Source organism: Heterodontus francisci, chromosome 28 (assembly GCF_036365525.1).
Source record: "Heterodontus francisci isolate sHetFra1 chromosome 28, sHetFra1.hap1, whole genome shotgun sequence".
Lineage (NCBI taxonomy): Eukaryota > Metazoa > Chordata > Chondrichthyes > Heterodontiformes > Heterodontidae > Heterodontus > Heterodontus francisci.
Genome location: NC_090398.1, coordinates 31,560,426 through 31,584,101, shown reverse-complemented (window position 1 = coordinate 31,584,101; position 23,676 = coordinate 31,560,426). Strand labels below are relative to the sequence as shown.

The 23,676-nt window shown below is 44.9% G+C and overlaps 1 protein-coding gene across 2 annotated transcripts in view; it reads right to left on the bottom strand.

Moving 5' to 3' along the window:
- Positions 1-23,676, bottom strand: part of LOC137385169 (NACHT, LRR and PYD domains-containing protein 3-like) — a 103,889-nt gene that overhangs the window by 19,497 nt on the left and 60,716 nt on the right. The window contains exons 11-15 of one of the 2 annotated variants that reach the window (XM_068060137.1): positions 18,028-18,114; positions 16,393-16,563; positions 16,081-16,251; positions 15,770-15,937; positions 14,578-15,597 (exon numbers count right to left, since the gene is read on the bottom strand). In XM_068060137.1, coding sequence (XP_067916238.1) covers positions 15,510-15,597; positions 15,770-15,937; positions 16,081-16,251; positions 16,393-16,563; positions 18,028-18,114 — 685 coding nt within the window. In that variant the 3' untranslated portion in view covers positions 14,578-15,509. Of the gene's footprint in view, positions 1-14,577; positions 15,598-15,769; positions 15,938-16,080; positions 16,252-16,392; positions 16,564-18,027; positions 18,115-23,676 lie in introns of those variants that run through there. The other variant, XM_068060138.1, reaches the window with a different exon arrangement.

Here is a 23,676-nt window from a genome sequence, read left to right as displayed (position 1 = left end):
CTAACAGGCCAGCTTCGGTGATGTAGGGAGGGACAGCTTATTAGAAATGATTTCATAACTTCAGGGCGGCAGAGGCAACTTGGCCTTGCAGCTGGTACAGCAAGAGAGAGAGAGAGAGAAATTGTGCTTCAACAGCACTCTTCTTATCAACCAGACATGAGACAATCCTAGGGAACAGTCAGTATGAGAAACATACTGATCAGGCTAACACACGCCCCCTTGTCCGAGGGTGGCTCAGCCTACCCTTCTGATTCAGCAAGTTGCTGAGCTTTTGCTTCTATAATATATTATTTAAGTGTTATTTGAGTAGATAGACCCATATAATCCTAGTGAATATATATACGTTCATATACAAGTTGATCAGTAGAGAGAAGGTTATCATAGAATGATAAATGGGGGGGATGTAGAAATGAGCAGAACGGCATGGCACTATGCTTGATGGGAAATATAGCCAAGTTACGAATAGTAGCTTTGCTGAGCTTTGATAGTATGATATTAAGTGGCAGAAACCACAATGAAATAGTTAAAAGTAAAGTCTGAGAGTGTGAGATCGCAAAGAATAGCCGACACCGGTAAATGTAAGGACATCTGTTCTTTTATGGCCTGATTGTGTGACTCCCTGTGGTTTGGAACAAATGGACTCCTGTGAATCAAATGATGTCCATCCCTGTGTGAGTGATAAGGAATGCTGGGCCCCTCTTATCTTCGTGTACTGCCACTGCTTGATGTAGCTGCAGACTGCACGAAACACTCAGGAATGCAAACCTCATAGAGATAGCAGGATGCAGCGCAATTAATTGTCACAAAGTCGAGACAGAACTCATGATCAATGTAGGGAGTGAGACCAGAATGTTTATTGATGATTCCTATGCTCTTGCTAATTATCTTGCTTGTCTGCTTTCTTTTATCTTGCTGGTGCAAAACAATATTATGTTAGTAACAAGTATGTATGGAGAATGGAGTCTATTGTTAACCTCAGTAACAGATGTACTGCATGTCGCCACGTGGGTGAAGTTGAATTGTGCTGCACTGATTGGTTAAACAAGGAGGTGTAGCATGAATCTTAATGTATAAACAGTAGTACCTGTATCACAAACGGTCACTTACTCTGGTGGATCTGACAGACTCTGTTGGAGTCAGTGCTGTCGTGTCAGAGTAAGTCAGCTGGCTAAATAAAGTAATTGATTTTACCTACACATCCGACTCGGTATATTTACTGAACCAGACTGAAGGCAAAAAGAACTCAGATTTACATATAGACAGATTGGGTGAGTGGACAAGAATATGGCAGTTGGAATTCCATGTGGCAAAGTGAGAAGTTATCAACTTCTTTGGAAAAATAATTTTTAAAAAACAGAAATATTTATGAAGGGAGAGGGACTGGGAAATATTTTCAGTCTGAGGGACCTGAGTGTCCTTGTACGTGAATCACAGAAAGTTAACATGCAGGTACAACAATTGAATAGTAATGCAAAGTTAGCTTTTGTTACAAAGGAATTGGAGTATAAGAGTAAACAAGTTTTACTACAATTACACAGGGCTCTGTTGAAGCCACATCTGGAGTACAGTGTGCAATTTTGGTCTCCTTACAAAGAGTGAAACTAAGGTTCAAGAGATGGGTTCCTGCGATAAGGGGATGGTTCACAATGTGTTCTAATCTAGAAGGATAATTGATGAAGGATAGAACCTGAGAAAATCTTTGCACACTTCTAGATTTATTTACAGTGTTGCACATGAAAAACATGCACCTCCTAAATCCAGTCTTTCTACATTTATAGGGCACTCACGTGAATCCCCAGTTAATGCCCACCACCTACAAAAATTATAAACAATATTCATACAATTAAGGTTATGAAGAGAGACTGAGTAGGCTAGGCCTATACTCTATGTAGAGTATAAGAATAAGAGGTTATCTAATTGAAACCAATACAATTCTGAAAGAGTTTGACAGGGTAGATGCTGAGAAAATGCTTCCCCTCGCTGGACAATCTCGGATATGGGGGACAGGTGCAGAATAAAGCGTCGTCCTTTTAGGACTGAGATGAAGAGAAATTTCTTCATTAAGACACTAGTGAATCTTTGGAATACTCTGACCTAGAGAGCTGGGTTGAGTATGCTCAAGAGAGAGATCGATAGATCGTTGTTACAAATGGAATGATAGGGAACTTTGGGATAGTGCATCATTGTTTATCATCGTTTTAAATCTATCAATATCTTCCAGTTCTGATGCCAGCCTATCAGGCTGAAACGTTCTGTTTCTCTCTCCACAGATACTGCCTGACCTACTGAGTGTTGTCAACATTCTCCTATTTTTATCAGATATACAGCAGCTACAGTATTTTGTTTTTACTTCAATACTTAGGCCTGGATATTAACAGGGGTGAATGACATATGTGGAGAGTGGAGTTTCAGAGCTTTAACTCCATAGACTGCCTCTTTTATCCTTGACCGGTTCCCCACCCTGAAATCAGCCTAATAGACAGGCTTTACCTCCAGTCGGGAAGGGATGACTCTGGAGAAGGCTTCAGGACCGGGGGAGGGGTGTGGGAGGTTGGGGGGGGGGGGGGGGGGGGGGTGAGGGGGGCGCGGGGGTAGGGTATCCAAATGCTGACCCTGGATATGGGGGCTGCCTGATATCAGTGGGTGTACAATCCTCAACTCCAGAAAAGGAAAGTATGGTGCCATCTTCAATCACTGGGCTGTCGCTCCCCAACCTCATGGAAGGGTCTCCTGTGCTGCAGTATGGTGACAGGGAGGTGATGGGAACAGGGACAGGGAATGCCCGATCTCAAACCTGGGCATGGTCATGGGGTGCAATCGAAGGCTGAGGAGGTCCAATCCCAGAGGAGCATTCCGATCCTGGATGGGGAAATGGTTCCGATCACCAAGCCCCGGTTTCTTTGTATGTGGCGTGGGTATAATTGAGAACACTGGCTGGCCAGTGTTAAACATGTAAAGCAGATTAAATCCGAGACTTACGGCCTCAAAAAATATTTTAATTTCCAATCCGCCTTCTGGGACCGGTTGCCTCCACTTCCCCTGGCCTTACTCCATTAAACTGAGTCTATCTTGCTTCCTAATTGGTTTTCCATCTTGGACACTGGCGAGAGTGATGGTTCCTCGAGGAGTGGAGCCTGAACAATGTCCGTGGCGCCACGGGTGGCTCAGATGTACAGGAGGGGTAGAAGAAGAGTGGAAGAACAATAGTGATAGGGTACTCGATAGTCAGGGGATCAGACAGGCGTTTCTGCAGCAGCAAACATGACTCCAGGATGCTGTGTTGCCTCCCTGGTGCTGGTCAAGGATGATATGGAGCGGCTGCAGGGCATCCTGAGGGTGAACGGTCAGAGGTTGTGGTCCACATTGGTAACAATGACATAGGAAGAAAGAGGTATGAGGTCCTGAAAGCAGATTATAGGGAGTCAGGAAGGAAATTAAGAAGCATCCAAAACAGTAATCTCAGGATTACTCCCAGTGCCACGTGCAACTGAGCATAGGAATAAAAGAATTGACTGATTGAACACGCGGCGGGAGAATTGGTGTAGGAGAGAGAGTATCAGATTTCTGGGGCATTGGGACCGGTTCTGGGGCAGATGGGACCTGTACAAGATGGACGGGCTACACCTTAACAAGACCGTTACTAATATCCTCGCAGGGAGATTTGCTAGTGCTGTTGGGGAGCGTTTAAACTACCTTGTCAGGGGGATGGGAACCTGAGGGGTAGCTCAAATTGGAAGGAAATAAATCTGGTAACAGGAGGTAGAAAAGTAGCAAGTTACATCAGAAGGTAGGCGAAACAAAGGGGGGCATCAACTAGGCTTAGAATGGATAAGGTCAAGAAGATGAGGTTAAGGGCATTCTACCTGAATGCACGCAACATTTACAACAAGGTAGATGATTTAAAGGCCCAAATAGAGGTAAATGGGTATGATCTAATTGCTATAATGGAAACGTGGTACAGGGTGACCAAGACTGGGAACTGAATCTGAAAGGATATTTGACATTTAGGAAGGACAGGCAAAAGGAAAAGGAGGTAGTGTTGCGCTGGTCATAAGGGATTGGATCAGTACATCAGTAAGGAAGGATCTCAGATTGGCCGAACAAAATGTGGAATCTGTTTGGGTCGAGCTAAGAAACAGCAAGTGGCAGCAAATATTGGTAGGAGTTTTTTTTTATAGGCCACAAAACAATAGTGGTGTGATGCATGGTATTAATCAGGAGGTTATAAAAGCATGTGGCATGGGTGATACAGCAATCATGGGTGACTTCAATCTGCATATAGACTGGGTAAAATCCTGCCCTCACTGAGACACAGAGAATGTTTGATCAGTAATTTCCAGTGTATTTTCCCTTCTCTCTCACAGTTAATTAACTGGCGATTGTGATCCTATCTCGGGGAAAGTGTGGTGTCTCCATCTGCACCACTCGCTATCTGGTGGCCATGGCAACGGCAGACCTTCTGTCCATTATCGCTGTGATCGTACTGTTCAGAATCTGTTACTTTTATTATTTCCTGGGATATTTCCTGGGTATCCACCCCAATGTGTAGTGTTATCATTGTCCTGATTCGTGCAGCCGCAGACTGTTCTGTCTGGTTCACTGTCACTTTCACCTTTGATCGATTTGTTGCTATTTGTTGACAGAAGCTAAAAACAAAATATTGCTCTGAGAAAACTGCAGCTGTTGTTCCATCAATGACGTGTATTCTGCTCTGTTTAAAAAAAAGTCCCCCTCTACTTTATATAAGAACCTGTAAAGGTAATCGACAATGTTCCGTGGGACTGTACTATAAAGACAAACTATTTTTCTGAGCCCGGATGGGTGGGGTTTGACTTGTTTGATAAGTGTTTAACCCCATTGCTCCCTTTTGCTTTAATTCTGTTGTTCAACGCTCGGACAGTCAGAAATATTTTAGTGGCCAGTCGAGTCCGTAAAGGACTGAGGGGTCAGAGCAAAAGAGAAAATCACAGTGACCCAGAAACAGGGAGCAGAAGGAAGTCTGTGATTTCACTTTTCTCCATATCTGGCAGCTTCATACTTCGTTGGCTGGCTTTTGTTATAGATTTCTTATATTCTATCATTACTGGAACAGATCACAAGGATTACAACGATTCTGAATCTATATTTAGACAAGTCGGGTTTTTGCTGCTGACTTTAAGTTGCTGCACAAACACATTTATTTCAATACACTGGTGGGGTGGCGGGCTAGGTCACATATGCCAAAGAGCAGCGGGCAGTGGGCAAGCTGTGACAGACAGTTAGATGAGCTGAAATACACTGGCGGGGAGTGGGGGAGTGGAGTGGGGGAGTGGAGTGGGGGTGGGGGGTTCTGGGGAAAGTGCGGGGGGGTGGTGGTGGGGGGGAGGGTGCGTGGCACAGACCACAAAGAACAGTGGGCCAGAATTAACCCATTCATAAACCAGACATTCATATTCACAAACCGGAATACATACTGCAGGATAATTCCCACCACTCACCAGGGTCTGTGTAAGACCATAAATAAATATTTTTCGTCTATTTCCAACATTTGGTCACTGCTTCCATGATTGGCGGGAAATGGGTGCTGCTGGCAATGCCGGCGTCAACTATCCATCTTTAGTTGCCTGTTGAGAAGGTGGCATTGGCCCTTCTTTCTTGAACCAGTTGCTGTTGGGTTCCCACAGTTGCTGCTATTGAAAGACTTCCAGGATCTGAACAATTTGTGCAGCTTTCCATGGCAGAGTAGCCTGTTAAATGGCTATTTTCACAGATGAAGACTGGGCCACTCGAATAAGGTAAAATAAGGAACAGATTGCCTGAAACAAAAGTAATATATTTTGTTTCAATCTAATGTAAAAAAAAAGTCATCTGGATGGCCAAAAGTTCCTGCTGGTGCCGCTGGAGGAGATGGTTACCTGAGCTCACTCTTGTCCCCCCACCAGGATACTCCTCGTTAACAATGACACCTGTGTCCAGTCTCGTTGCCCCTCAGTGACCACCATCTTTGTGAGGGGCGAAGACCAAAAAGAAACTTCCAACCACTTCAGGTTTGATTACTGACTGATCCCAGTGAAGGAAAGGGAAACTATCATTTAAATAAAAATAAATCCCTTTTGTTGGGGAAGGCATGGTTTGACAATTTTAGCCCAACTTCCCCTCAAGTGACATTCGACAATGGGGTAAGTACTGTTATGGAGCCCGGAACCTCTCCTCCTGCGTGGCAATAATATCGCACTGTGAGCATGTGTCTCCCACTCTCATTGTGTTACCCACTGTGAGCATGTGTCTCCCACTCTCCGTTTGTTACCCACTGTGAGCATGTGTCTCCCACTCTCCGTTTGTTACCCACTGTGAGCATGTGTCTCCCACTCTCCGTTTGTTATACACTGTGAGCATGTGTCTCCCACTCTCATTGTGTTACCCGCGGTGAGCATGTGTCTCCCACTCTCATTGTGTTACCCACTGTGAGCATGTGTCTCCCACTCTCCGTTTGTTACCCACGGTGAGCATGTGTCTCCCACTCTCCGTTTGTTACCCACTGTGAGCATGTGTCTCCCACTCTCCGTTTGTTACCCACGGTGAGCATGTGTCTCCCACTCTCCATTTGTTACCCACTGTGAGCATGTGTCTCCCACTCTCCGTTTGTTACCCACTGTGAGCATGTGTCTTCCACTCTCATTGTGTTACCCACTGTGAGCATGTGTCTCCCACTCTCATTGTGTTACCCACTGTGAGCATGTGTCTCCCACTCTCCGTTTGTTACCCACTGTGAGCATGTGTCTCCCACTCTCCGTGTGTTATCCACTGTGAGCATGTGTCTCCCACTCTCCGTTTGTTACCCACTGTGAGCACGTGTCGCCCACTCTCCGTTTGTTACCCACGGTGAGCATGTGTCTCCCACTCTCATTGTGTTACCCACTGTAAGCATGTGTCTCCCACTCTCATTGTGTTACCCACTGTGAGCATGTGTCTCCCACTCTCCGTTTGTTACCCACTGTGAGCATGTGTCTCCCACTCTCCGTGTGTTACCCACTGTGAGCATGTGTCTCCCACTCTCATTGTGTTACCCACTGTGAGCATGTGTCTCCCACTCTCCGTTTGTTACCCACTGTGAGCATGTCTCCCACCCTCCGTTTGTTACCCACTGTGAGCATGTGTCTCCCACTCTCCGTGTGTTATCCACTGTGAGCATGTGTCTCCCACTCTCCGTGTGTTATCCACGGTGAGCATGTGTCTCCCACTCTCCATTTGTTACCCACTGTGAGCATGTGTCTCCCACTCTCCGTTTGTTACCCACTGTGAGCATGTGTCTCCCACTCTCCGTGTGTTATCCACTGTGAGCATGTGTCTCCCAATCTCATTGTGTTACCCACTGTGAGCATGTGTCTCCCACTCTCATTGTGTTACCCGCGGTGAGCATGTGTCTCCCACTCTCCATTTGTTACCCACTGTGAGCATGTGTCTCCCACTCTCCGTTTGTTACCTACTGTGAGCATGTGTCTCCCACTCTCCGTGTGTTATCCACTGTGAGCATGTGTCTCCCACTCTCATTGTGTTACCCACTGTGAGCATGTGTCTCCCACTCTCATTGTGTTACCCGCGGTGAGCATGTGTCTCCCACTCTCCGTTTGTTACCCACGGTGAGCACGTGTCTCCCACTCTCATTGTGTTACCCACTGTAAGCATGTGTCTCCCACTCTCATTGTGTTACCCACTGTGAGCATGTGTCTCCCACTGTCCGTTTGTTACCCACTGTGAGCATGTGTCTCCCACTCTCCGTGTGTTACCCACTGTGAGCATGTGTCTGCCACTCTCCATTTGTTACCCACTGTGAGCATGTGTCTCCCACTCTACGTTTGTTACCCACGGTGAGCATGTGTCTCCCACTCTCCGTTTGTTACCCACTGTGAGCATGTGTCTCCCACTCTCCGTGTGTTACCCACTGTGAGCATGTGTCTCCCACTCTCATTGTGTTACCCACTGTGAGCATGTGTCTCCCACTCTCCGTTTGTTACCCACGGTGAGCATGTGTTTCCCACTCTCCGTTTGTTACCCACTGTGAGCATGTGTCTCCCACTCTCCGTGTGTTACCCACTGTGAGCATGTGTCTCCCACTCTCATTGTGTTACCCACTGTGAGCATGTGTCTCCCACTCTCCGTTTGTTACCCACTGTGAGCATGTGTCTCCCACTCTCCGTTTGTTACCCACTGTGAGCATGTGTCTCCCACTCTCATTGTGTTACCCACTGTGAGCATGTGTCTCCCACTCTCCGTTTGTTACCCACGGTGAGCATGTGTCTCCCACTCTCCGTTTGTTACCCACTGTGAGCATGTGTCTCCCACTCTCCGTTTGTTACCCACGGTGAGCATGTGTCTCCCACTCTCCATTTGTTACCCACTGTGAGCATGTGTCTCCCACTCTCCGTTTGTTACCCACTGTGAGCATGTGTCTCCCACTCTCCGTTTGTTACCCACTGTGAGCATGTGTCTCCCACTCTCATTGTGTTACCCACTGTGAGCATGTGTCTCCCACTCTCATTGTGTTACCCACTGTGAGCATGTGTCTCCCACTCTCCGTTTGTTACCCACTGTGAGCATGTGTCTCCCACTCTCCGTGTGTTATCCACTGTGAGCATGTGTCTCCCACTCTCCGTGTGTTATCCACTGTGAGCATGTGTCTCCCACTCTCCGTTTGTTACCCACTGTGAGCACGTGTCTCCCACTCTCCGTTTGTTACCCACGGTGAGCATGTGTCTCCCACTCTCATTGTGTTACCCACTGTAAGCATGTGTCTCCCACTCTCATTGTGTTACCCACTGTGAGCATGTGTCTCCCACTCTCCGTTTGTTAACCACTGTGAGCATGTGTCTCCCACTCTCCGTGTGTTACCCACTGTGAGCATGTGTCTCCCACTCTCATTGTGTTACCAACTGTGAGCATGTGTCTCCCACTCTCCGTTTGTTACCCACTGTGAGCATGTGTCTCCCACTCTCCGTGTGTTATCCACTGTGAGCATGTGTCTCCCACTCTCCGTGTGTTATCCACGGTGAGCATGTGTCTCCCACTCTCCATTTGTTACCCACTGTGAGCATGTGTCTCCCACTCTCCGTTTGTTACCCACTGTGAGCATGTGTCTCCCACTCTCCGTTTGTTACCCACTGTGAGCATGTGTCTCCCACTCTCCGTGTGTTATCTACTGTGAGCATGTGTCTCCCACTCTCCGTTTGTTACCCACTGTGAGCATGTGTCTCCCACTCTCCGTTTGTTACCCACTGTGAGCACGTGTCTCCCACTCTCCGTATGATACCCACGGTGAGCATGTGTCTCCCACTCTCATTGTGTTACCCACTGTGAGCATGTGTCTCCCACTCTCCGTTTGTTACCCACTGTGAGCATGTGTCTCCCACTCTCCGTGTGTTATCCACTGTGAGCATGTGTCTCCCACTCTCCGTGTGTTATCCACGTTGAGCATGAGTCTCCCACTCTCCGTGTGTTATCCACGGTGAGCATGTGTCTCCCATTCTCCGTGTGTTATCCACGGTGAGCATGTGTCTCCCACTCTCCGTGTGTTATCCATTGTGAGCATGTGTCTCCCACTCTCATTGTGTGACCCACTGTGAGCATGCGTCTCCCACTCTCCGTGTGTTATCCACGGTGAGCATGTGTCTCCCACTCTCCGTTTGTTACCGACTGTGAACATGTGTCTCCCACTCTCCGTTTGTTACCGACTGTGAACATGTGTCTCCCACTCTCATTGTGTGACCCACTGTGAGCATGTGTCTCCCACTCTCCGTTTGTTACCCACTGTGAGCACACGGCTCCCACTCTCCGTTTGTTACCCGCGGTGAGCATGTGGCTCCCATTCTCCGTTTGTTACTTACGGTAAGCATGTGTCTCCCACTCTCATTGTGTTACCCGCGGTGAGCATGTGGCTCCCACTCTCCGTTTGTTACCCACTGTGAGCATGTGTCTCCCACTCTCCGTTTGTTATACACTGTGAGCATGTGTCTCCCACTCTCATTGTGTTACCCGCGGTGAGCATGTGGCTCCCACTCTCCGTTTGTTACCCACTGTGAGCATGTGTCTCCCACTCTCCGTTTGTTATACACTGTGAGCATGTGTCTCCCACTCTCATTGTGTTACCCACTGTGAGCATGTGTCTCCCATTCTCGTTTGTTACCCACTGTGAGCATGTGGCTCCCACTCTCCGTGTGTTACCCACAGTGAGCATGAGGCTCCTGCTTTCCACATGCTGCCAGGAGTGTGCATGTGGATCTCCCTCTCCACATGTTAGCCACTGTTCCATACTTCTCCCCTATCCTTGTGTAAGAGGCGATATATTCCCCAACCAGAAACAAATGCAGTTCTCGACTGAAGGATTTCAGTGAATCACCATCTACTGTCTGAGACAGAAGCCTGGTCCGGAGGTTCACTATTCTCCGGGATAAGAACCATCTCCTCACACTGATCCTAGGCCTGGCCTTGTACAATTTCAAATTTAGAGCCAGGACCCTCCCAAAGCCATTTAACTGGAACATACTCAACTGGAACATGATGTATTTCTTCAATCATCTTGTAAACATGGATCAGCTCAACCCCAATTCTACCATTCTCTGAAGTGTAGAGTCCCAACCCTTTCAGCTTTTCTTGATAACAAAGATACTTTAGGAACAAAAGGATTAACCTCTGCCATGTTTTATCTTTGGGTGATACTGAAGTTTATTGGCTCCAGTGGAGAGGGAAGTAAACGGCTCAGAGAATGTCGATGTGTCCGACTTCGGAGATTACGCATCAAACAGTGTTTTATAAAATGAACATAGACTGAATTCTGGGAGAGCTCAGAGAAATCAGCTTTGATTGCAGAATGAACACACAGCAAAATAAAATTATTCTTCTGGTGGAGGGAAAATAAGACGTTGGCGGCAGATTAAGACATTGCCAGATCTTTATGAAGAAAATAAAATCAAAAATATTCATCTCCCTCCCAAGCTGTAAGAGTGATGGTGTATGAGGTTATAATGCTCCCTACCCGGTGCTGCAACTTTTCTCCTTGCACTATAACACAGGACAGGGCCATGTCGGTCCGGCACTCGGCTGCTGGGGGACAAGCTGGGCTGCAGCAGCTGTCTTTGTGACTTTTTGATATTTCATTAATCATTCAATGAGGATCTATTGGAGGGCAGGTCTGGTGCCAGAATAGTCTGAATAAAAGTTTCTGCAGTTAAAACACTAGGAGTTGGATCTTGTGATGAAATCTCTGGTCGGCAGTGAGATCAGGGACCTTCTGTCGCATCTCCTGCCTCTGGGGTCTCCCTCAATGCTCTAAACTGAGTGTCTTGGGGTTCAAAATCTTTCAGAAAAAAATCTAGCTTCCAAAGCAGGCTGGACACTTGAATACGCCAACTGGAGCAGTGGAATAGGACTGTGGGTCTATTTTGTCGGTTGGAGGAGTAGGACAATGATTCACAGGGACGGCCGGGTGCATTCACATTGGGCTGCGAGAAATGAAACTCTTCGACTGGTGCAAGATGAATATATGTGAAAAGAGTTTTGAAGAATATTCTCATTAATCAAGAATAAAAGTAAAAGTTCAAAAGCAACATCTCGCATTTATAGAGCACCTTTAACGTAATAAAATGTCCAAAAGCGCTTCACAGAAGGTTAATCAGATAAATATCAACTCTGATCCAAAGGGGATTTCTTGTGGGAACTAAGAGCAGTGTCAATGGAGGAACAGAGTTTGAAGTGTTTAGGTTCGAAGTGGAGAGCCTTCCTGAGCAACAAGCAAGTTCCCAGCAACGAAAATCTAGATGCTCTCAGAGCTGCCAGGAACAAGTCTCCGCAGATTGCTCGGCACTGCACCAGTCAATACTGGTTAAAACTCTGCAACAGTTTACAATCTGCTGCTGAATCCAGGGATGCTGGAGGGAGGTATGAAGGAATTGAGAAAGCAACGGGCCCAACCACAACTAAATCAGCTCCCTCAAGACAAAGTCAGGAGTGATCATCACTTGCCATAGAATTCCCAGCCTCTGCCCTGTTCTAGTAGCGACTGGATTAAAAAGCATTACAGGGTGATTACTACCATCATAGTTTTAGATTCAATCTGTAATGAGAGATAACTCATTCTTGGAACAGGTCCCTGTCAGCACTACAGTACCTCATACCGACTGACAAAATAATAGATTGGCTACACCAATGACACAGCTAGGTCGCCCTTCAATGGATGGTTGAACCAGTTGTTAACCAGATACATTTATGCCTGTACACTTTTAAATCGCCTAAGTAAAGATGGAGGCCAGACCAGAAGGAACAATGTCAGTAGGAGATAGTAAGGATTTTACCGGGATGCAGACCTTCATAATGGAAGTACGTCGACAGCAGCAGAAACACTGTGACAAATGGCAAGCCAATCACTGGACAGTTGGCAGCTTGAAAGTGTAATTATAAATTATATAGGGGAGAGTTCATTTCAGTGGCAGAAACAAAAGCAACTGTTTTTTTGGATGGGTTCCAGGAATGTCAGTTGAGAGGGCTACGTGTAAGTGACTGAAGGTTGATTTTTTTTTTTGCTGTTGAGACAACAGGAGTAGACAGACTAGTGAGATGAACAGGTCAAGAGGGAAAAAAGGAACAGGAATAGGCTAGTTAGCCCCACAAGCCTGTTCTGCCATTCAGTAAGAACTTGAATGATCTGTGACCTCGCTCAATATACCCGCCTTTGCCCCATATCCCTTAATCCCCTTGGTTAACAAAAATCTATCCACCTCAATTTTAAAATTAACAATTGGTCTAGCTTCAATTGGTTTTTGTGGTACAAACTTCCAAACCTCTACCATCTTTGTAGAAGTGTGTACAAGTGTTTCTGAATTTCACTCCTGAAAGGTCTGGCTCTAATTTTTAGACTGCTCATCCTAGTCCTGGACTCAACCAGCGGAAAAAGTTTCTCTCTATCTGCGGTATCTGTTCCCCTTAATATCTGGAAATCTTTGATCAAATCACCCCTCAGCCTTCTAAATTCCAGGAAATACAATGCTAGTTTGTGTCGTCTCTCCTCGTAATTTAATAAATGGAGTCCACATATCATTCTGGTAAATCTGCGTTGCACTCTGAAGGCCTGCTACCCGACCCGAACCTGACAGGACCCAATGACATGCCTCAGGTTCGGGTCTGCCCGGGCCCCTCTTCCGGGTACGGCTTTCGGGCTCGGGTCGGATCAGGCCGAGTCCGGGTCGGTTTGGGCCGTACACACACGGTAAGTGCTCCGCTGGTAAGTATTGAAATTTTAAAAATTAACCTGAGCTGGGAGCTCGTGGCGAAACTGAGTCTGCGCAGTGAGCGAATTACGTCACACTGACAGCATCATGCATGCGTTGCAGCTTTGTGGAGCTTCCCAATCCGAAGGTAACTCAAGGGGTGGTCGGGCCAGGCTCGGGGCAAAATTGGAGGGACACGGGACGGGTCCGTTGCGAATCGGTCGGGTTCTTTTTCCCGACCTGAGCAGGCCTTTATTGCACTCCCTCCAAGGCTAATGTATCCTTCCTAAGATATAATGCCCAGAATTGAACACAGTACTCTAGGTGTGGTCTAATAAGAGCTTTACATAACTGAGTCCTGGCTTCTACCCTTTGTATTCTAGTCCTCGAGATATAAAGGCCAGCATTTCATTATCCCTTTGATTATTTTTTGTACCTGATAATGGTACTTTAATAGTCTTATGTACACGAACTCTCAAGTTGCCTCCACAGTTTCTAGCTTTTCCTCCTTTAGAAAGTATCCTGTTGTATCCTTTTTAGATCTGAAGTGGGTGACCTCACATGTGCCTACACTGAAACCCATTTGCAAAGTTTTGCCCATTCACTTCGTCTATCAATATCTCTTTGTAGGTCTATGCTTCCACCTACACTGTTTACAATGCTGCTTATCATTGTGTCACCAACAACATCAGCTTTGTGACTTTCTCTCCATAATCTACATCTTAATAAAACACAATGAATAGCGGAAGCCCAAATACAGATCCTTGCGGCACATGATTAGCCACCTCCAGCCAATTGGAGTACCTGCCCATTGTCCCTACTTTCTGTCTCCTGTTGCTCAATATTGTTCCTAAACAGATCAGTAATTTGGCTTCCATTCCATAAACTTCAACTTTAGCTAACAGTCTCTTATGAAGAACTGTATCAAATGCATTCTGCAAGTCCATATAAATTACAGCCATAGATAATCCGCTGCCCATTATTCTAGTCACCACTTCAAAAAAAATTCAATCAGGTTCGTTAGGCATGACCTACCCTTTACAAATCCATGATGGCTCTCTTTGCTCAGCTGAAAATGTTCAAATTGTTCAGTCATCCTATCCCTATTTATAGACTCTTCCCAATAACAGATGTTAGGCTAATCAGTCCATAATTTCCTGGTTTACCTGTCACTTTTCTTAGTGATCCGTCATTGATCTGCCTCTCTGAATTTTACCAGACCAAAGCTGATTTTGATCCACACTCAGATTTATCTGATAACGGTAATGATTCGAGGCCTTCAGGACAAAATTCTCTGAAATGATTCTCAAATTTTAACTTGGTAAGAAGCCCTGAGATGCACTTATAAGCTAATGCATAATTTAATTGAACCTCACACAATAACAAACCAATTTCCTTAGATATCCAGGAAGCAGCAATACAGAGATGAAGTTTAACAAAATTGAAAACATTTCCAAGTGCACATCATTACACAAAGCCCCTCAGTTTTCTCAGGCTATTTCATGGAGTCAGCAGGTCTTTTCACAATCTCATGGTTTTCATTCTTGGATCATTTTAAAATTCAGTCTTCAGTAAGTGTTTACATTTCCATGATAACACCAGTACCTGCTCTCATGTTGTTGCCAGAAACACAGAAGGTTCAGGATCCTGAAACACTATAAATGCATACAATCAACTGCACAGAATGGCAGACAACCAACTGACACTTTCTTCATTTCTCCCAGTGTGCTGGTCCATTCTCGGTGCACCTGTCTCAGGGACCTCTCGCAAAAGGATACTCTCCCTGGGTCGCCCTAGACACTGAGTGTTGGTCCCTATTGGTCAGTGGATCCTTCCCAGCTGAACAGACATCACGTACATCCTGAACCCACACAAATTCACTTCCCATGCAGGGGCACTGAGCGTGAACCCAGGATAATGTAGTTCCCAAACCCAGGGATATTGAGTGCAATTACCAGTGTCCCACTGCAGCTCAGACTGAGCCCCACCCTGGACCCTTCCTGTCTGTACGTTTCCCCAGTGCCCCATTGAGGAACATTCAGTCCCGGATATCCTGCAGAAACAGCGCTGTGGGGCCGGGCGGCTGAGTCACGTGACCCTGTTGCTGGACCTCTGATGTCACAATGGGAGATGACACTCGCTCAGCTCGAACTAGAAACAGTGAAACAGCCAATAGGATTTAAACCTGGAGCGCGGCCAATTAAAGGGGAAGGACAGAAAATTGGCCAAAAATGGTCAAATAATGAGAGCAGCAAAGTTTATAAATTGACAAATTCATATTTCCACACTCAGTCTGGCTCTGGATTCCTGCAGCGACTCCAGGTGTTTCTTTCCATTTAAACTGAATTGATTTCCATCCAGCCTGAAACAGATTAAAAATTAAACAGGAAATAAACAGTTTGAACAACAGTGAAAATACAATGGAGATTGGGGCTAACATTTCAATAATAATTACAGACAAATGCCACCCATGAAAGTGTTTGAATCCCATTTATATTTTACTTATTACAGTAAACATTAACATAAATAGTCACCAAATCTGCTCCAGACTCCTGCAGGTCCGTATGAGTTGGCAGAGAGCGGGTACAGATCGGTCTGTGAAGAAGTTTGATCCCAGGTTCAGAACCTTCAGTGACTGGTTTGCACTGAGAGTGGAGGCGAGATCCTCGGCACAAGAATCTGTGAGACCAGCTGCATCTAACCTGGGGATCAGAGAGAAAGAAATAACAGGAATCTGAGTAAATCTCAACTGTTTATTAATAGCACTATTAGTGGTACTAATAATAATGTACAGGGTTAGAGATCCAGTTGATATTAACACAATCTCACACATTTTGGTACTTACTCCAGTGTTTGTATTTTACAGTCCGGGTTCCTCAGAGCCGCAGACAGTAGTTTCATTCCTGAATCTCCCAATTTATTGTGATTCAAGTTCAGAACCGTCAGTGACCGGTTTGCAGTAAAAATGGAGGCAAGATCCTTGGCACAAGAATTTGTGAGAGCGACACGAGCCAGCCTGAAGATCAGAGAGAGAAATAACAGGAATCAGATTAAATCCCCAGTGTTTATGAAGAATACTATTATTGATACAAATAATAATGTACAGAGTCAGACATTCAGTTATTATGGACACAATCATTCACACTCTGATACTTACTCCAGTCTCTGTATTTTACAGTCTGGACTCCTCAGAGCTGCAGACAGTAGTTTCACTCCTAAATCTCCCAGTTTATTATTACCTAGGTTCAGAACCGTCAGTGACCGGTTTGTACTGAGAGCAGAGGCGAGATCTTCGGCAGAAGAACTTGCGAGACCGTTATTTTCCATCCTGCCGATCAGAGGGAAAAAAATAAGGATAAATCACCGGTGTTCACTAGCAACACTGTTACTGACAATAATAAGGTACAGTGCTAATTAATAACAAGATTACTTAGAGTAATAATACTTATAGTAAGAGTTTATGAATATCACTACTGCTGAGCCTAATAATAATGAACAGTGTCAGACATCCAGTTATTATAAACACCATCTCACACAGCTCCTGACCTCATTACAGCATTGGTTCAAACATGGATGAAACAGCTAAACACAAGAGGTGAGGTGAGAGTGACTGCCCTTGACATCAAGGCAGCATGTGACCAAGTGTGGCATAAAAGAGCCCTAACAAAACTGGAATCAATGGGAATCAGGGGGAAAACTCTCCGCTGGCTGGAGTCTTACCTAGCGCAAACAAAGATGGTTGTGGTTGTTGGAGGACAATAATCTCAGATCCAGGACATCACTGCAGGAGTTCCTCAGGGTCGTGTCCCAGGCTCAACTATCTTCAGCTGCTTCATCAATGACCTTCCTTCAATCATAAGGTCAGAACTGGGGATGTTCGCTGATGATTGCACAATGTTCAGCACCATTCGTGACTCCTCAGATACTGACCCAGTCCGTGTAGAAATGCAGCAAGACTTGGACAATATCCAGGCTTGGGCTGATAAGTGGCAAGTAACATTCGCGCCAGACAAGTGCCAGGCAATGACCATCTCCAACAAGAAAGAATCTAACCATCTCCCCTTGACATTCAACGGCATTACCATCGCTGAATCTCCCACTGTCAACATCCTGGAAGCAACCATTGACCAGAAACTAAACTGGAGTAGCCATATAAATACCGTGGTTACAAGAGCACGTCAGAGGCTAGTAATCCTGAGGCGAGTAACTCACCTCCTGACTCCCCAAAACCTGTCCACAATCTACAAGGCACAAATCAGGATTGTGATGGAATATTCTCCACTTGCCTGGAGGGGTGCAGCTCCAAGAAAACTCAAGAAGCTCAACACCATCTCAAGACAAAGCAGCCCGCTTGATTGGCATTCCATCCCACAAATATTCACTTCCTCCACCACTGAGGTACAGTGCAGCAGTGTGTACCATCTACAAGATGCACTGCAGCAATGCACCAAGGTTCCTTCGACAACACCTTCCAAACCGGTGACCTTTACCACCTGGAAGGACAAGGGCAGCATATACATGAGAACACCAGCACCTGCAAGTTCCCCTCCAAGCCACACACCGTCCTGACTTGGAACTATATCACCGTTCCTTCACTGTCGCTGGGTCAAAATCATGGAACTCACTTCCTCATAGCACTGTGGGTATCCCTATCTCACATGGACTGCAGCGGTTCAAGAAGGCAGCTCACCACCACCTTCTCAAGGGCAATTAGGGATGGACAATAAATGCTGGACTGGCCAGCGACACCTACATCTCAGGAACAAATTTTTTAAAAATGTCTTGTACATACCGCAATTCCTGTATGTTACAGTCCAGATTCCTCAGAGCCGCTGACAGTAGTTTCAGTCCTGCATCTCCCAGTTGATTGGAACTCAGTCTAAACGCAAACAGACAGAGAGTGAGAAACAAATGGAATCAAGCCCTGGATCTGATATATATGTTTTTCTGCGAGACATCACAGGAAATTAATGAGCAGGTTTTCCTCTCACTGACTAAAACTAGGGAAGGTATGAGAACCCTGGGGAAGAACACTCGAGAAGATACCCCTGAGCCAAGGGCTCAGAAAACAGAAGAACAGCTGCAAGTCCAAGACTGATCACCTCGTGCCGTGATGGAAAGTATGCTGTGCAAGTAGTGATGATTTACTTTGATGATTTCATACCTTTAACAATCATTTTCCGTGGATTCTTTAAGAGCAAGTGCGTATTAGGCACAACATAATGCACTCATCAGGACAGACACAAGAATGCTAAATTTCAAAGGCTGCAACAATTTATACTGCATGAGAAAAGGGGTACTGATTGGTTGGCAAGTCACCTCTGATTGGTCAAGGCATTGCCATAGAGATGTGCCAGGGAATTATTATCCGATCACGCTATTGTTTAATTCAAAAAAGGTGCAAGGCCTGGACATGCTCCTTTTGCCTGCAGAGGACAGGTCCCTGGGTGTGAATATAATATCTGTCGGTTCAAGCAAACGTAAGTGAGCTCATTGTGAGCCCGACTGATAATCTTAAATTGGTTGTTAATGTAATTATTAGCACTCTCAGGATTGTTCAGCAAGAGCTGTCCAATCCGTGGAATCACATCTAACCTATGGCCTACATACCAGGCATTGTGTCGGCTCTGAAATTAATATCCCACATTACTTATTTCTCTGGGAGTCAGACCATCTTTTGGATTTGACGGTAGCATCCAGTTAGTGGTAAGTAATACTCATGTTGCTGCTGCATAGTAGCAGCGTGAAGTAGATAGCTTCACCTGTTGCTCGACTCTTTCAGATACCTTACCCTTCTAGGGTACTTTGAGGTAGACTGGGCACTTTTCAGGTCCGAAAGTGGCAGCCTTAGGCCCAATGGTGAGTATGTGCAAGACACAGCGAGCAATGATATGAGCGGGGTAGCCATTATCCCGTGGGATAGCTTTGATGTGCCCTATTTCGGTAAACAAATGGCTTGGGCCTTATTTACAAGATTGCCAATAAGGCCAATGTTGGAGCTGTAGGAATCCCAATGCGTATATTGACCAGTGAAGTTAGGTTTGCAGGAGACAGTAATAAACTATAAAATGAACTGGAGTAGCCATAGAAACACCAGGCTACAAGAGCAGGTCAGAGGCTAGGACTCCTGCGGCGAGTAACTCACCTCCTGACTCCCCAAAGCCTGTCCACCATCAACAAGGCACAAGTTCAATTCTGGGTACTGCCTGTGTGGAGTTTGCAAGTTCTCCCTGTGTCTGCGTGGGTTTTCTCCGGGTGCTCCGGTTTCCTCCCACAAGCCAAAAGACTTGCAGGTTGGGAGGTAAATTGGCCATTATAAATTGCCCCTAGTATGGGTAGGTGGTAGGGAAATATAGGGACACGTGGGGATGTGGTAGGGTACATGGGATTAGTGTAGGATTAGTATAAATGGGTGGTTGATGGTCGGCACAGACTCGGTGGGCCGAAGGGCCTGTTTCAGTGCTGTATCTCTAAATAAAAAAAGAGAGATTGATGCTCACAAGTAAGGAGTGTGATGGAATACTCTCCAATTGCATGGATGACTGCAGCTCCAATAACACTCAAGAAGATCGACACCATGCAGGACAAAGCAGCCTGCTTAAGTAGCACCCCATTTACCACCTTCAACATTAACTCCCTCCACCACCGATGCACAGTGGCAGCAGTGCATACCATCTGCAAGATGCACTGCAACAATGCACCAAGGCTCCTCAGATAGCACCATCCAAAACTGGGACCACTAACAACTAGAAGGACAAGGGCAACAGATGCATGGGAACACCACCACTTGCATCTTCCCCTCTAAGCCAAACACAATCCTGATTGGAACTATATCACCACACCTTCACAGTCGCTGGAACTCCCTTCCTAACAGCACAGTGGGTGTACCTAATTCACACGACTGCAGCGGCTCACCACCACATTCCCAAGGGCAATTAGGGATGGGTAATAAATGCTGTCCTCACCAGCGACGCCCACATCCCATGATGCGGATATCTCAACTTGCATGTCAAGGAAAGGGAGCTTGTTTGACCACAAAATTCTGAATATGCTAAGAATTACACTAACAACCAATTGAACATTATCAGTCAGGCTTGCAATGTGGCTCACGTACGCTTGCTCGAAGCTACATATGTTCACACGTAGGGACCTGTCCACTGCAGGCAAAAAGAACATGTGCAGGCTTTGTGACTTTTTGCATTAAACAAAAGCATGGTCGCATAATAATTTCCTGGTGCATTCTCCATGGCAACACCTCCACCAATCAGAGTCAATCTGCCAACCGATAAGCACCCCTTTAGTCATGTCGCATAAATTCTTGTTCCCTTTGAAATTTGGCATTCTTGCGTCTGCCCTGATGAGTGCAAGATGAAATACTTCGACAGCATGTTTCTCTCAACAATACACAAGTTTTGTGCTACCAAGCAACTATCGTGGGGATTACTGAATCAGGACTGCGAATGAAATGGTGCAGGGTATAACATACTTAGGAAAGATAGAGAGAGAGAAAAAAGGAAAAACAATATAGCAGTATTTATTAGGGAAAACATAATGGCAGTAGAAAAAAGTAATGTGACCATCAGCAAGATAGAAATAGAATCCATATGAATAGAGATAAAAGATAATAAGGGGATCATTCACACCAACAGGGGTAGACTACAGTCCACGTAATAGTGGAAGGGAGGTGGAGGAAGAAATATGTAACCTCACTGTTTAGGAAGGGAGCAAGAGAGAAACAGAGAACTACATACCTGTTAGTTTGACATCACTAGTAGGGAAAATGTTAGAATCTATTATAAAGGATGAGATAACTGGACATTTGGAAAATAATGATTGGGCAGAGTCAACATGGATTTGTGAAAGGAAAATCATGTTTGGCAAACCTGTTGGAGTTTTTTTGAGGATGTTATTTGTAGCACAGATAAAGGAGAGTCAGTGGATGTGGCGTATTTGGATTTTCAGAAAGCTTTTAATAAGGTCCACACAGGAGGTTAATAAACAAAATTAGAGCACATGGGATTGGGGGGTAATATACCACTATGGATTGAGAATTGGTTAGCAGATAGAAAGCAGAGAGTAGGAATAAATGGGTCATTCTCAGATTGGCAGGCTGTGACTAGTGGGGTACCACAAGGATCAGTGTTTGGGCCCCAGCTGATATGGCGACAAATTGTGATATTTACACATTTGCTGATGACACAAAACTAGGAGGGAATGTAAGTTGTGAGCAGGATGCAAGGAGGCTTGAAGGGGATGGGGACAGGCCAAGTGAATGGGCAAGATCATGGCAGATGGAATATAATGTGAATAAGTGTGAAGTGATCCACTTTGGTTGAAAAACAGAAAGGCAGAGTATTTCTTCAAAGGTGAGAGGTTGAGAAGTGTTGATGCCCAAAGAGGCCTGGGTGTCCTTGTTCATGAGTCATTAAAAGCTAATATGCAGGGGAAGCAAGCAATTCGGAACGCAAATGCTATGCCTTCAGTGCGAAGTGATTTCAGTACAGGAGTAAAGATGTATGGCTTCAATTGTATAAAGCCTCGATGAGACCATACCTGGATTATTGTGTACAGTTTTGGTCTCCTTATGTACTTGCCGTAGAGGGAGTGCAATGGAGGTTAACCAGACTAATCCCTGGGATAGTGGGATTGTCTTATGAGGAGTGATTGCAGAAACTGGGCCTGTATTCTCTAGAGTTTCGAAGAATGAGAGGTGATCTCATTGAAACTTACAAAATACTTACAGGGTGTGACAGGGTAGATGTGGATAGGATGTTTCCCCTGACTGGTGAGTCTAAAACAAGGGGACACAGTCTCAGAATAAGGGGCTGGCTATTTAAGACTGAGGTGAGGCGGAATTTCTTTACTCAGAGGGTTGTAAATCTGTGGAATTCTCTCCCCCAGAGGGCTGTGGATGCTCAATCATTGAGCATGTTCAAGACAGAAATCGATAGATTTCTGAATACTAACGACATCAAGGGATCTGGGTACAGTGGAGAAAAATGGCGTAGAGGTAGATGATCAGCCATGATCTGTTTGAATGGCGAGCCGGCTCGACGGGCCAAATAGCTTACTCCTGCTCCTATTTCCTATGATCCTATATACAATGATATTAGGGAAATTAGTAAAAGAAAACGTCAAATAATAATCGTGGGAGATCTAACACTATACACTTTAAGATAATAATCAGACCTGGGTAACAGATTGGAGAAAAAAACGATTTTGAGGGGACGAGAATAGAATGTGGGAAAACAAAATGGACAAGAATATTGGCACACAATGATGCAGAACAACAATGGAAAACATTTAAAACAATATTCTGCAGAGTCCAGGAAAAATAATTTATCTTAAAAAAGAACAATCTAAATACTAGTGAGTCACCATGAATGACTAAACACATAAGGAAAAATCTGAGGGTAAGGAAAGAGATAACAACAAAGGCAGTTTGGGTTGAATGGCCTCCTTCTGTGCCGTAACTTTTCTATGGTTCTATGATTCTATGGACAGCAGGGGAAAGCATGACAAGGGAGAGCATGAAGAAATTAAAAGAGATGTCAAAAAATGAGGCGATAAAGAGGAACAATGAAATCAAATTATCAAGGTACATAAAACAAAATAGTAAAAGTTTTTACAGGCACATAAATTTAAAAAAGGAAAGTCATGATGAGAAGAGGGTCACTTCTTGATGGGCAGGATAATATCACAGGTAATGACAGAAACATGGCAGAAATAGGAAATAATTACTTTGCTTTAGTATATAGCAGGGAAACTGGGCAGGTGAGCATGACATTGGATGATGAGATTAGAAATGAGATAACTGCATTAAAAAAAAAATGAAATATTAAATATACCAATCAAAGTTGAAGAGGCTAAAACTTCTGGTCCAGATAGATTACATCTGCACATTTTATAATAATATCCAGAAGAGAGAGCAGAGATATTACTGCAGATTTTTAATTCACCAGAAAAAGGTGTCATGCCAGAAGACTGGTGAATATCTAATGTTATATTTAAGGGAGACAGAGCATGTCCAGGTGCCTGTAGTCAATTTATCTTAACATCAGTGGTAGGAAAAATAATGAAATGCTTAACAAAGGAGAGAATAGAAGAACATCTAGAAATCAAAAATATAATAATGAATAGTCAGCATGGATTTTAAAAGCAAATGTCTTGCTTGACCAATGTCGTTGAACTTTTTGAAGAGGTATTGGAGAGAGTAGATAACAATAATGTCGTAGATATAACTTATTTCGATTATCAAAAAGCCTTTGATAAGGTACCTTCTTTACTTTTCAATTCTATAAGTCGAGAAATAAACCCCAGTGCTTTGTTTGCTTTTATAGTTCAGTTAAACTCTGCCTCTAATTTTAGTGCACTGTGCATTTGTACGCCCGGAACCTTAATACCACTACGCCATGCACCCCTACCTTGTGCCATTTTTCGA